Source organism: Danio aesculapii, chromosome 16 (assembly GCF_903798145.1).
Source record: "Danio aesculapii chromosome 16, fDanAes4.1, whole genome shotgun sequence".
NCBI lineage: Eukaryota > Metazoa > Chordata > Actinopteri > Cypriniformes > Danionidae > Danio > Danio aesculapii.
In genome coordinates this window covers 28,735,635-28,751,538 of record NC_079450.1, presented here as the reverse complement: position 1 = coordinate 28,751,538, position 15,904 = coordinate 28,735,635, and the positions used below count along the sequence as shown (strand labels likewise).

Genomic DNA, 15,904 nt, shown 5'->3' with positions numbered 1-15,904 from the left:
TGTACATACGGCCAGGACTACGGGAACTGGAATTCCGGGTTTGTTGGAGTTTATGGGAAATGTAGTTTCGGAGTGGCACTGATTGCGTTGTGACTAATGGGTCTTGTTTATTATAAAACTACAAATCCCTCAATGAACTCCTTGGTGGAAATGTGGTCCTTGGTCTTTGTAGTTTTATTTGTCTACGTGCCCAGATGTGTTTGCGGATTCAAGATGTTGGAGTATCAGTGGCCACAGAGGGGCTGAAGTCCCCCAAAAGTACGAAAACAGCGAAAACACTGCAATGCGTAAAAACTTTTGTGGTAACGTCAGAGATGGAAGTATAAGGTTAATTGTGTTTCACCTTGAATGTGGTAAGTTGCATCATCGCTTCCAACAGTATAACGGGGATTTTTGTAATATTTAGCAACCAAGCTACATTCAAACTCATCCGAATGAGGCAATTGTGAATTATTTATATGTCACTGACATAGTCACTAGTTGTTGTTAAAGTATTACAGACGTTGTGTAACTATGTTTGCATTTGTTATAACTGTTTAATTATTTGCAGACAGTGTTCATGAAGATGTCAGTGAACTTTGTAACTGATTCTTATGCATTGTTTTGCTTTAGTGGTTTGTTTACCTAAACAAACGCATAAAGCACACCCTAAAAAACTGTCAGCACGGTTATTAAGACAAAGTGAACATTCGTTTAGAAAATGTTTACAAGTTATTAACATTCTGAAAAACTGTGTTTGGCTGTTTTTATATGTTAAAATCAATCAAACAAACAAACATAGGCTTAAAAATAATATGAGAAACAATTTGTCTTATTTAGTTTCAGAAGCTTTATAATGGTGGTGGTCAGACTTGCCAAAGTACCAACATCTGAGATTAATATAACAAAATGTATATTTAAATGTCTAAAATGTAATAAATCAGGTGTGTGTTATCCAGATTAATCAGCATTGTGGTAAATTAGTTCAATATCTGACTAGTAATTATTAACAAAGTTACTAATTTAATGAAATACAACTGAGAATTCCCTCAAAAACCTGTGAAAAAGAAATCAGTGAGTGGTACATTTATTGACTCTTTTGTTTGATGGTTATTTGACTAAATAAAAATAATGTTTAAAAAACTCTAGTTTATTAAGGTCATATATATCATCCTTAAACTTATTTACACATCAGTGTATGTTAAAAAAAATAATTCAAGTAGTCGGGTGGCTCAGTGGTTAACACTGTCGCCTCACCGAAAGAAGATCACTGGTTTGAGTCCTGACTGGTCCAGTTGTCATTTCTGTGTGGAGCTTGCATGTTCTCCCCGTGTTCGTGTGGGTTTCCCCCACAGTTCAAAGACATGGGCTATAAGTGAATTGGATAAACTACTTTGGCCGTAGTGTATGAGCCGGAGAGTGTATGGGTGTTTCCCAGTACTAGGTTGTGACTGAAAGGGCATCCGCTGCATAAAACAAATGCCAGAATAGTTGGCAGTTAATTCCACTGTGGCGATCCCTGATAAATAAGGGACTAAGCCGTAGGAAAATGAGGAAATTATTGAATTCAAAAGTCAATAGCATCCTTCTATGCAAGACTTCATTGCTGTTTGAGCACAGTGCTTAGATGTATATATTACTTATTTATTACATATGTATGTACATTGTTTTGCTTTAGTGGTTTGTTTACCTAAACAAACGCATAAAGCACACCCTAAAAAACTGTCAGCACGGTTATTAAGACAAAGTGAACATTCGTTTAGAAATTGTTTACAAGTTATTAACATTCTGAAAAACTGTGTTTGGTTGTTTTTATATGTTAAAAACAAACAAACAAACAAACAAACAAACAAACAAACAAACAAACAAACAAACATAGGCTTAAAAATAATATGAGAAACAATTTGTCTGATTTAGTTTCAGAAGCTTTATAATGATGGTGGTCAGACTTGCCAAAGTACCAACATCTGAGATTAATATAACAAAATGTATATTTAAACGTATAAAATGTAATAAATCAGGTGTGTGTTATTCAGATTAATCAGCATTGTGGTAAATTAGGTCAATATCTGACTAGTAATTATTAACAAAGTTACTAATTTAATGAAATACAACTGAGAATTCCCTCAAAAACCTGTGAAAAAGAAATCAGTGAGTGGTACATTTATTGACTCTTTTGTTTGATGGTTATTTGACTAAATAAAAATAATGTTTAAAGAACTCTAGTTTATTAAGGACGTATATATCATCCTAAAACTTATTTACACATCAGTGTATGTTAAAAAAAAGAATTCAAGTAGTCGGGTGGCTCAGTGGTTAACACTGTCGCCTCACAGAAAGAAGGTCACTGGTTTGAGTCCTGACTGGTCCAGTTGTCATTTCTGTGTGGAGCTTGCATGTTCTCCCAGTGTCCATGTGTGTTTCCCTCACAGTTCAAAGACATGGGCTATAAGTGAATTGGATAAACTACTTTGGCCGTAGTGTATGAGCCGGAGAGTGTATGGGTGTTTCCCAGTACTAGGTTGTGGCTGAAAGGGCATCCGCTGCATAAAACAAATGCCAGAATAGTTGGCAGTAAATTCCACTGTGGTAACCCCTGATAAATAAGGGACTAAGCCAAAGGAAAATTATTGAATTCAAAAGTCAATAGCATCCTTCTATGCAAGACTTCATTGCTGTTTGAGCACACTGCTATAAGTCTGTCCTGGCATTGAGCACTGGTAATGTTTGGCACAGTGGGTCAGAGCAGGTGGTTTGTGCTCTGTGTGTGAGTGATCCGCTCTCTCTCCTGCAGAACCTAAGTCAGAGCTGCAAGGGGGGACCTGCGGCCACGCCAAGCCCCAGCAAGGCTTCACTTAGCTGTGTAACATCTGCTGAGGCCTCCCCGCCTCCAAGACATCACTATGGTAAGACTCTGTGCTGAGATTTTGAAGAGGTTATGAGTATTGTATTATGTATGTATCAGGAACTTGACAGGTATTTTTGCAGACTTTATGTGGCATTTAAGGCTATAAATGAAGTAATGTATGTACACTCACCGGCCACTTTATTAAGTACACCTGTCCAACTGCTAGTTAACGCAAATTTCTAATCAGCCAATCATGTGGCATCAACTCAATCCATTTAGGCATGTAGACATGGTCAAGACGATCTACTGCAGTTCAAATCGAGCTTTAGAATGGGGAAGAAAGGTGATTTAAGTGACTTTAAACATGGCATGGTTGTTGGTGCCAGGCGGGCTGAGCTGAGTATTTCAGAAACTGCTGATCAACTGGGATTTTCACGCACAACCATCTCTAGGGTTTACAGAGTATACTCCGCAAAGAGAAAATATCCAGTGAGTGGCAGTTCTGTTGGTGCAAATACCTAGTTGATGTCAGAGGAGAATGGCCAGACTGGTTCCAGCTGATAAACAACAGTAACTCAAATAATCACTTGTTAAAACTGAGGTATGCAGAAGAGCATCTTTGAACACAACACGTCCAACCTTGACACAGATGGGCTACAGCAGAAGACTACACCGGGTGCCACTTCTGTCAGCTAAGAACAGGAACCTGAGGCTACAATTTGCACAGGCTCACCAAAATTGGACAATAAAAGACTCGAAAAACATTGCCTGGTCTGATGAGTCTCGATTTCTGCTGCGACGTTCGATGGTAGGGTCAGAATTTGGCATCAACAACATAAAAGCATGTTTCCATCCTGCCTTGTATCAACGGTTCAGGTTGGTGGTGGTAGTGGTGTAATGGTGTGAAGGATATTATCTTGGCACACTTTGGGGCCATTAGTACCAATTAAGCATCGTGTCAACGCCACAGCCTACCTGAGTATTGTTGATGACCACGTCCATCTCTTTATGATCATAGTATACTAGGAACAGGATGATAACCATTGTAAGGTATACCGCGGTTTGAAAAAGTCAGGGTTTTAAAACCGCCTAGATTTTCTGTAAAAACGTTTCTAAGGTATGTGTAAGGTTTTTTATTTACATTTTTGTTTGTTTTTAGGACAATGGTTCCTCCAGCAGAAAAAAATATGCAAAGATACCATTTGAAATTGTAAATAAATCTGTGTTTTTGAAACAAATGAAGACAGCAGAAGTCAATGATTTATTTAATTAACTATTTAGCCTGACATGTTTACTGCTCCAAAATATCATAAATCTTTCAAAAAATAAAATATTTTGTATTCAAAGTGGAGCAATAGAGCACATTTGGGATGTGGTGGAACAGGAGATTTGCATCATGGATGTGCAGCCGACAAATCTCCAGCAACTGTGTGATGCTATCATGTCAATATGGACCAAAACCTCTGAGGAATATTTCCAGTACCTTGTTGAACCTATGCGCCGAAGGATTAAGGCAGGTCTAAAGGCAAAAGGGGTCCAACCTGGTACTGATAAGGTGTACCTAATAAAGTGGCTGGTGAGTGTATGTACTTTTTGTGTGTGTGTGTATATATATATATACATATACATTACAGGATGCATTTCAAACAGTAAAATTAAGTAGCAGATGTAAATGTGGAATGGAATTAAAAAGGTGTTAATTATAAGCTTATGATGCATATGAGAGCCAGAAGCTCTTCAGCTTTGTACAAATTTTCACTAATCGCCTGTAATTTCTGTCATTTCTAACGCTGGTGTTTTAATTCTAAATCGGATACGCACAGTTCTCACAAAAATATTGTAATAATTCTTAACGCATATAAACATGTACTACATATAATCCAGTAAAATACATGTAAAATGATCAAAATTGCTTCATGTCTTCAAGATAAGATGGATAATATGATTCTGTGCAATTGAAGTAAATTATTAACTTGTATAACTGTGATGGTGATTGTTGCATGTTCAAATAAATGATGAGTGTCAGTTTGTAGCATTTTTAATAACACTATGAAATTGATATATTTACAATTATATAACATTTTATATATTTGAAAGATTTGTAATATACAGTTTAAGTCAGAATTTTTAACCCCTCTTTGAATTTTTTTTTTTTAAATATTTCCCAAATGATGTTTAACAGAGCAAGAAAATTTTCACAGTATGTCTGATAATATTTTTTCTTCTGGAGAAAATCTTATTTGTTTTATTTTGGCTAGAATAAAAACAGTTTTTAATTTTTTAAAAATCATTTTAAGGTCAAAATTATTAGCCCTTTTAAGCTATATTTATTTAGATAGTCTACAGAACAAACCATTGTTATACAATAACTGGTCTAATTACCCAAACCTGCCTAGTTAACCTAATTAACCTAGTTAAGCCTTTAAATGTCACTTTAAGCTGTATAGAAGTGTCTTGAAAAATATTTAGTAAAATATTTTTTACTGTCATCATGGCGAAGATAAAATAAATCAGTTATTAGAAATGAGTTATTAAAACTATTATGTTTAGAAATGTGTTGAGAAAATCTTCTCTTCGTTAAACAGAAAATGTAGAAAAAAATAAACGGGGGCTAATAATTCTGACTTCAATTGTATAAAATAATACGACAACAAATGTATGACAAAAATACTAAGATGAGCATTAAATATATACAGCACACATTAAAATACTTAACTATATTCAGTGCATGATGTGCTCATCTGCTTAGATGTATATATTACTTATTTATTACACATGTATGTACATATAGAAATACATCCACTGAAATAGACCATGACCTCAGTGACGGTGACAGTCCACCTCAGTCTGACCCTTACGCCGATTCACCCTCAGCGCGTACAGTATGAATGAGAACAATCCTCCGTGTTGAATGTGACCCTTGTATTAATATTTAATGAAGTGAAGAGTAAGTGAATGTTTCTGAGGGAAGCTTGGCTCTCTCCAGGGTTAAGTGAGCTGTTAATAATTGATGATGTGCTGATTTTTTATGGTTCTTTGAGCGTGTTAATAGAATAATGTACTTACTGACTGCGCGGAGAGAATAATGCAGTTAACGCGCGTGTCTGTGTGTTTGAGAATAATGTAATTAGCATGCGTTCAAGAGGTCATTGCTGAGGGATACACACATCTACATGATCCGTTATGTTTAGGGAACGCCGTATGTGTGTCGCTTGTTGCTTTCTAACCTTATAAACACCCAGCTGATCCAAATCTTGTTTCATCGTTTTCATTTCCGCTCTCTCTCTCTCTCCTTCTCTTTTCCTCCCTCTCTCGCTCTCTCGCATTGATTTTCTGTTTGTTTTTCAATCACATTATTTCCCTCGCACAGCGGTGTAGCCAGCGGCTAAATGGCCCCTCTCTTACTAATTGGACGTTTAATTAGATCACAGATTTGGCCCAATTAGTCGCTGTAGGGAGGAGAGGCAATGGCCTGTGGGGCTGTGTGTGTCTTTGCGTGCGTGTTTATGTGAGTAGATGGTGAAGGGAAAGCGAGGAAGGAGATACGGAGAAGGGGGAGTGAGTGAAAGAGAGAGAATGAAAGGGTGGAAGAGAGATATCTCTCTCTAGGCTGCCTCATTAGAGATGTCAGAAAGGGTCTGCCATAATACGTCCCCCTCACTCCGAGTCCAGCCCCATGAGACCTATCAGAGCAACCCAGCCCCAAGTGTGCTCCAGGTATTCGCAGTCACAGTTCACCTAAGAGAGAGCCATCACCATCAAAAATTACTAATATCTATACTGACTTACTTATTATTATTATTATTATTATTATTATTATTATTATTATTAATAAGGTCACTGGTTCGAGCCTTGGCTGGGTCAGTTGGCATTTCTGGAGTTTGCATGTTCTCCCCGTGTTGGTGTGAATTTTCTCCGGGTGCTCCGGTTTCCTCCACAGTCCAAAGACATGCAGTTTAGGTGAATTGGGTAATTAAATTGGCCGTAGTGTATGAGTATTTGTGTGAATGAGTGTGTATGGGTGTTTCCCAGTACCAGGTTGCAGCTGGAAGGGCATCCACTGCGTAAAACATGTGCTGGAAGTTGGCGGGCCATTCCACTGCGGCGAACCCTGATGAATAAAGGCACTAAACCCAAGGAAATTGAATAAATTATTATTATAATTAATTTGCAAGATGGCATAAAGTAATTGAGAACATCAAAGTGGCAGTTACCTATATATATGTAAGCGCGAATATATCCACTATCCACTAATGCAGTGTTTCCCAATCCTGTTCCTGGAGGCAAACCAACAGTACATATTTTTGATGTCTCCCTTATCTGACCCATTAACTTCAGGTTTTGGAGTCTGTTCTAATGTTCTAATGAGTTGATTCAGGTGTGTTTGATTAGGAAGAGGTTGAAAATGTGTACTGTTGATGTGCCTTCAGGAACAGGGTTGGGAAACAGTGCACTTAATGGACCCTTTTCACAAGACTGTTATGATGCATTTAACGGTCTTCAGCATCTTAAATCCTTGAAAGTTTTGTATATTTTGATTTTCTTTAAATGAACATTTATGTGTATTTATGTACACTGTAGTAGGCATCACAGTGGTGCAGTGTAGCACGATCGCCTCACAACAAAAAGGTCGCTGGTTCGAGCCTCGGCTGGGTCAGTTGGCAATTCTGTGTGGAGTTTACATGTTCTCCCTGTGATCGTGTGGGTTTCCTCCGCGTGCTCCGGTTTCCCCCACCGTCCAAAGACATGCGGTATAGGTCAGTTGGGTGATACAAATTGCTTGTTGTGTATGTGTGTGAATGAGTGTGTGTGAGTGTTTATCAGTGATGGGTTGCAGCTGGAAGGGCATAAAACATATGCTTGATAAGTTGGCAGTTCATTCCGCTGTGGTGATTCCAGATTAATAAAGGGACTAAGCTGAAAAGAAAATGAATGATTGTACTAATAAGAGTTGGTCTAAACAAAAGCAGACACAAACAATATTTGCACATATCCGAGCAACACTGCAATATTCAGTTCTAGAATTAATCCTTTTTTGACAAATCATTTGAACCAGTAATTCAGTCATCCATGTGATGACTGAAAAAGACAATCACTTGCTTCCCTGTAAAAAAAAATCTGGCTTCCGCACAATCAATTTGTGTCAAAGTCCCTTTATAGCAAGTTAGTTCACTCGGTGGCCATCTTTGAAATGCCTCTTGGACAGTATGCTTGGGCTTTCTGTATTAATGGGGAAACATAAAATTCTTCAAAACTGTTTGCCAAGCTTGCGATTACATTACATATTTGAAATCACCAATTAAATTAAACAACAACTGTTTCATAAGTTTAGTTTCCAAACGTGCAAATCAAACAAAATCGGCATATTTTCAGGTTGCCCAAGCTAATGCGCATGCGCACTCAAAAGGACTGAGATCACGACACCAACCTCATTTATGGCCGTTCTACACATTATCCTCTGGATAATGGTCCTCTGATCCTGCTGCTCTTCTAAAGTAATCCACAACTTGGTATTGATGGTGAATCTCCTCCAGAAATGGCGGCGACTCTTTGTTTACAAGTTTGTGGGTGTTTGAGTAATTGCTGCTGTCATGTGATGTGCGTTTGACAGGCCGTCACGTTTATTTCATACAGATTGCAAAAACAAAAAACTTTTTTTTCAAGTGTAGTTGGTTCATTTAAAGATTTCAAGCTTTGTGTGGATATATTTCTTATGTCTGTTAAGCAAGTATTCGCTGAGAATCCAGTGTGTTTGTTAACCACCAAACTGTTGTGAAAACACACGTCTTGTCTGTGCTTTTCCCCGGAGTCCCTAGAGAAAATTCACTCGCGATCGATGATTGGCTGTACTAGTAGGCTTCATTCGCCATACTTACCATTACACTTTTCCCCATTGAAAAATATATGAGTGACACGTCTTGTGTACTCTATAGTCTTTGTTTGTGTTGGGACAACATAAAGAAATTAACTTATTAATTTTTACAAATTTAAGTGACAATTAAGTTGTCGTAAAAAAACTCACATATTGTATTTTTTCAGCTCATTTGAAATAAGTAAAGTTTGAACAAACAGTAAACCGCATTTTGTGAGTGTTGGTTTCTAAATCAATCAAGCGTTTTGAACAAATCATTTGACTGAATGATTCAGTAAAGTAGTTGTATAAACAGAGACTTGCGACCAACTATTGTTGGTTTTAATGTTATAATTGTATACCCATGAAAGGTCTAAACCAGCCAACCCAGGCTCATTCTGAAAACGTAGTCTTATGAACGTTTCTGGAGACTGTAAAATACGCCCTGGGAGGTACGTATTTTTGCAGTTTTTGTTTTCGAGAAAATACGAGAGGCCCTGTGTGCATTTTCAGATCTCAAATTTCTCTCGCTAGTGCCGTTCGCGCCCGCTGTTCTCGCGTAAACCCACCAGAGGCTGCTACTGACTGACTGACTGACTGACTGACTGTCTGTCTGTCTGTCTGTCTGAATGACTGACTGGCCGACCGACCAATCGACTGACCCACCCTCCTCCTTCCCTAAATTTTATAGATTGACCCGGCCACTCACTTACTTCCCTAAACCCAACTAGCGATTTACAAAAGCCGTCCAGAAAAAGAAAAACCCTCGTCTGATTTTTACCTTGTTTTCGGATTTTACCACATTCTCACCCTGTTATTCACTTGTTCATTTTATTTTTTGGATTCTGTTTTTGTCTTACCTGATTTCTGGAACCGCTCTTCCCCGGACTCGAACCCCATTGTTGTCAACGTTGTGGTCAACTCCTCTCTGCGTCTTAAGTCCGACGACGTACACGACAAGCTAACTATACAAACTGGTTGCAACAGGAAAGCCTTCCACATGAAGGTAAGCGGTTAGCTGGTAAGCGCTAAAAGGAACGGCGTCATACTGCCTCGTATCGTTCGTTTAAAAAATGAAATACAGCCATATGTACCTCAGGCTACATAATCGTCCATCTCCAGAAATGTTAATGGGGCTACGTTTTCAGAATGAGCCTGTGTTGCAACAAGCAAAGATTTAATTCTCATTTTTTAAATTTCATATATTTTCTTATTTATATACATGCAAAATTTGCATTGAACAGCAACACCAAACTGCTTCAGACCCCCCTTTCTATAGTTTGATTTCAGTGATGAAAGGAAAGCTTGTGTTTGATATTGCATTAGCGTGTGTATGTGCACATTTCAAAAGTATCAATTACAAATTTCTACCACACACTGTTCGTTTATTGAGTGTGGTGTGTTTTATGTCACACATTAGATAGTGTGTGTTATCTCACAGTTTAACAGCACATATGTTTTTCACTTGTTGTGACTGACACCTTTGGAGCTCCATAATTGCATTACTTTGCCCACTGGAAGCCACACCTCCTTCACCAGAGGGGCTCATTTGTCGCTCGGCATTATGGGAGACCACAGCTAATGAGGCACAAGGTGATCATGTCAGTCAAGACACACTATGGATGGCATCCGCTGGGATCACCGCATGCATACACAGCATGGAGCCCTTTCTCCTTGGAGAAAGTATGGAGGATTTACCCTCTGGGCATTAGATGAAAGAACCGATGTCTCTCAGCGAGATACTTAGAAGAGATTTAGGAAAAAAAGAAAGAGGTGTTTTTTGGAAAAGCAGTGGTGAATATGAATGCTTTACTCACAAATGTGCACTCAGCTCAACTTCTGACCCTGTGGTTTGTTCTTCATTATTCCTTCTTTTTTTCCTCTCTTTTTTGTCTGTCTTTCTCCCTAATTCCTGACTCAGCTGGTTGTTCAATAAGATGCTGGTGGGGAGTCATTTGGCTGGGCTAGACAAGCTGGATGCTTGCCCACACACAACCGCACACACACACATACGCTTACACGGGCACACACAAACACACACATACACGTGCTAACACATTTCAGATGAAGTGCTCTCATTTTCCTGAACATTGAATAAATCCTTAAGGTATTCCAGAGGTTTTTTTTGTGTTATTTTTTTATATCACATTTTTCCACTTTATATTAATATATATATGCAGCAGATTTTCACTTGAACTTTTCTCTGAGGCTTAAAGACAGATTTACTATGACAGATGCTGTATATGTTCAAATCATTATGTTTAAATGTGAATTATAGCTATATTGAAATGATTTACACTTCAATTTGAAGCTGTAATAATTTATTGTAGCAAAGATTGTTAATTAAATTAGTTGAAAATGAGTTTGCACCATTCGGTTGATCATCAAGATAATGTCACTGTAATTTAATTTTGATTTTCCCTCTTTGTTTTTAGTTTTGATGCAAGACACATGATTAGCATGATTAAAATGATCTGCTTTGGACCAACTTTATATTAATTGTCATCAATTATTAAACAATTTAAACATTTTTCAACTTTTATTTTATTGTAAGTTTTTGCACAAAGGTTTCGATATAAAATGCATGCATGGAATAGAGTCAGATGAAGTTAACCCTTGTGCACTGTTCAAATTTACTACCTTTTATTATGTTTGGGATGAAAACATCCACTGAATTAAACTGCTGTAAAACTGCATCAGATAAATATTTTTTTCAATTGTTTTTGCATAAATCTGTTAATCAACCTTAGGCCTGAACAATACTACTAAATTGCTTAGAAAATGACAGGATTTTAACTCTTTAATTGTCAAGATTTGGGGGAAAAAACACACACAATGACATATTTTCAATATAAAAAGTAATTGTGGACTGGATTTTTTTTTACCTTTCATCACAGTCTTGGACGTGATGCATTGATGCATTGTTAGATGTTAATTTTTTCTCCTTAATTTACTGTTGGTTGCTGTTTTGCCCTATTGACCTCCATTATAACATTATATATAATGTTTTTATTTACTCCATGTAGTTCTGAGAGCTGAAATGCATATTTTGATTTTTCTCAGACACATCAAGGTAAGTGCGTAAAGATCACACACATAGACACACATACACACTTTAATTTTTTTTTCTGTTATACTCCATAAAAAATCCATAAACTAAGCTCTTTTTTTGCACAGGCCTATCTAAAGGGCCTATCTAAAGGTGGCAACTGATGATCATCAGTAAAAATTGCAAATTTAACCTCTTCCCAACAGGGAAAACCACCAACAATCTAAATTGCATGGTTATATGCTGCCATGGATTTGTAATCCAAAAAAGTGGTTTTAATGGAAGTCAATGGGGCAAAAACAGCTACCAACAGTTAGGGAGAAAAATTTAAATCAATCAAAGGCAATGTTGTTTCACAAGTCCAAGACTGTGATAAAAGGTTAAAATCCAGCCCACAGTTACTTTTTATATTGAAAATAAGTCATTTTGTGTCTTTTTTTTAACCAAATCAGTGACATTATTTATGATTTAGACAATCAAAGAGTTAAAATCCTGTAATTTTCTAAACAATTTAGTATTTTTGATCAGGATTGAGGTTGATTAACATATTTATGGAAAAAACTATTTAAAAAAATATTTATCTGATGTGTTTTTACAGCAGTTTAATTCACTGGAGGTTTTCATCCCGAACATAACAAAAGGGTAGTAAGTTTGCCCAGAGTGTATTGTTGAGGTTTTTATTTTTAATTCAAAGCATTTTCTCAAAATATGTGTCAAAATAAGATTTGTCACCAAAAATAATTCTGCTAGCTGAAACTCAGAAAAAGTTTTAAACACAGTACATTTAATGTTAGAATATATATATAATACAATAATAGCACAGAGGTAATGAGGTACTTCACACAAAGATTCTCAAAACACAATCATCAAGTCAATATTGTTGTTTATTTGCATGTGTGTCATTTTAAGTACAGAAAATTAACTCCAGATGTAATAAAACAATTACTACTAACAACAAAAGCAACAATAAAACAGTGTAAACACAACTGGAAGAGAGTTTAAAGAACAAAATCTACAGCTTTGGCAAATAGTCGGTCTGGAACATGAGTTTTTTGTTGCATGAGGATGTGTTTAAATGTGTGCAAACTCACGCAACTGTTTTGTTTGTAGGATGCAGCATCCAGAATGCGCACAGATATCATTTTGATGAACAGTACAGTACTTGTGTCCTCCCTTGCCATTGTAAACAAAGATAATCATCAGCTCATGTGTGAATTTGCACCCACATATGTCATTTTGCTACAGGAAGCTTGCACACCAGGCCGAGAACAATTAATGCTATTCATGTTGTAAATAAGGTTTAGTTTCTTGCACAATGGGGTTGTTTAACTTTATAAGACATTGTGTTGTCATGGGTACCAATTGTGCTTTGCTTTTCTTTTCAAAGAGTTGTTAACATTCATTTTATGAATCACTAAAGATCACATTTTGAGTTAAAAATGTGTTTTATGTTCTACTGAAAGAAAAAAAAAAGGTCATCTACAGCTTGGAAATTAAAGTTGGTGTGATCTGAAAGTAGCTGCAAACTTTTATTTCTGTAGGACGACACACTTCCAACTGAAACAGAGGGCTCTAGCATACTGTACACCCAGCATAATAAGGCGCAAGATGTGTTTTGGGTGATTTGTTGCTATTTTCTGACCAGCGCATCCCTAATCTTCACGTTTTGCACCATATTGTTTAAATAGCAAATTCATTTGCGCCACTTTGTGGACTCATGGGTGTGCTGGTGTAAAAAAGAGATGTGTTAAGGTGCATTGTTGGCGTGTTGCTATATTGATAAACTGAAATAAACTGTGACATTGACCATTTAAAAAGCAGGTCTAAAGTCCAGCGCAGAGCGTGTTTGTTATGCGCCTAGGGTTCAATTGCTAACACATTACTTAATACACACAAGATGTACAGAAATACACAAAAACCTTTACATATAAAAAAAAATTAAAGATTGAAATGTTAAAAAAATTATAATTTTTTACATAAATATAAAACCACTACCTCCATGCATTCTCCATGCCTCCATGCTTTTTTTCAGTTCATTGATGACAATTTGCATTTGTAAAATGTTATTATCAGTATTATTTATTATATTCAATTAAATTTACTTTTATTTGTATAGCGCTTTTACAATGTAGATTGTGTCAAAGCAGCTTCACATAGAAGATCATAGTAAATTGAAACAGTGTAGTTCATATTTATATATATTTGTATATAAATATGCATATTTATATTTCTTTTAATTTAAAATAAGTTTAGATTTGTCCCCCTGTCTGGTTTTGGAGACGTATGTGTCACTATATGGGGCATAGGAATAGGACGCGTGTTTGGATTTTTGACCAGACTTCGTTATTATTGTTCATTTATTTGTTTGCTGGAAATTAGAACTGAATTTGGAAATAGTTTTGAAACAAATCTTAACAAACTAAATTAATATGAAGGCTAATGATTGTCTTCAGTGGAGTGTGTACCACACTGTTTCCTTATCCATGAAAGTAAAGGAGTAAAGTGGAATAAAAGTAAAATAAAGAGAAAGTAAAGAGAGCGAATGGAGGAGACTCGTTCTTTATCCTCTTGCAGATTGTTTGTTTAAATGTTTTCTCGCTAGTGAAGCGTTTAGTTTTTCCACTTGCAAAGTCGCCATGTACAGTAAATAGCAAATGCGCCATGGTGTGACTCTTAAAGGGAATGGGAGATGAGACTCTGATTGGTTTATTGCACCCATAACCCATTAAGAGAATAAGTGCCACCCTGTTAGACCATGCATCAGGGTGAAGAATGTATTTTTCCGTCTTTAAAATAGCAAAAGAGGATTCGGACACAACCTTAATGCTTTTGCGCCATGCATTTTAGACTTTGTGCCTAAATCCTTAAAATAGAGCCCGGAATATTGAGTGGGGGGGCAATCATCAGAGAAAGACTGCCTTTTCAGAGTGGAAGTAAATGGTTAGATTTTGATTAAAGATTAACAAAACTAAAAAATTTCAGTTGATTTAAATTGCACTAGTTCACGTGGGTTTCCTCGGGGTGCTCCGGTTTCCGGTTTCATGCAGTATAGGAGAACTAAAACAACTAAATTGGCCATAGTGTATGTGTGTGAATGAGTGTGTATGGGTGTTACTCAGAACTGGGTTGCAGCTAGAAGGGCATCTGCTGTGGAAAACATATGCTTAATAAGTTGGTGGTTCACTTCGCTGTGGCGACCTCTGATGAATAAATGGACTAAAGGCTGATTTATACCTCTGCGTCAAGTGATCAACGTGACCCATGGCACCTACATTGCGTGTAGTCGTGCATTTATACTTCTGCGTGCTGTTTGTGTTGTTCTGCAATAACACTTTCGAAACGCTAGCTGGCAGTAGGTTTTATGTAGTGTAAACACTCACTCCATCAGGCTCTCGGCTCCCAGAACCGCCCACACTCGTCACCGGTACCTAGTCCACCAATCACAGAGCTTGCGCAACGCGTCATTGCGACATGTCACATTTTTCGAGAGGTGCGCATCAGCGTCATCGTCAGCCATGGTGAGGGCTATGGCTGTTTCTCAATTCCAAAAATGCAGAGAACAGACTTGTGTTCTTGTAAAGATCGGTTTTGCTAGGTCACCTCAGAAGAATGAATTTGAGAGACTGCAAGAACATATAACACATCCTGTGAGAAATGGGATGCTACGTTCTTTCTGATGGTCACATGACCACCTTCACGCGTTTTAAATGGAAAATTATTTAAACATTACAGCATTCATACACGTTGCACAATATAAATAAAACATTTTAATACGAATTTCAGCAAATAAACGCCCTTTATATTTTTATGCCTTTATTAAGATTATCATGGTAATGTTTATATTCACTGTTTCATTTAGGGAAACTCCTGAGATAAATAAGTTTTATATCTCCGAACTTTAATAATAAACCTATACTTCCCACCTCCAGTCGCACCTCCACAATGACTTCTGGGACTTCTAGAGCAAGTTCGGTGCTCAAGTCTGCACCCATGCGTCCTCGATATCAAGAACACATCCGGGACGTTTCACGTGTCCTCCATTCCTGAGGTCTTAAGTACTGCAACTGAACTTTGGCAGTTGATGATGACGTTACGCGAGAACACAAGGACACAAGATCGCTCAAGAACGCATATTGAGAAACAGCCTGTGTGACCTCGCGAAGGCTGCATCGGACCA

At 37.2% G+C, this 15,904-nt stretch overlaps 1 protein-coding gene across 2 annotated transcripts in view; it reads left to right on the top strand.

Moving 5' to 3' along the window:
• The first annotated feature begins 2,782 nt into the window (after positions 1-2,782).
• The window catches only part of invs (inversin), a 52,624-nt gene continuing 39,502 nt past the window's right edge, over positions 2,783-15,904 (top strand). For both annotated transcript variants that reach the window (XM_056475991.1, XM_056475990.1), the window contains exon 1: positions 2,783-2,885. In XM_056475991.1, coding sequence (XP_056331966.1) covers positions 2,883-2,885 — 3 coding nt within the window. In that variant the 5' untranslated portion in view covers positions 2,783-2,882. The remainder of the gene's footprint in view (positions 2,886-15,904) is intronic.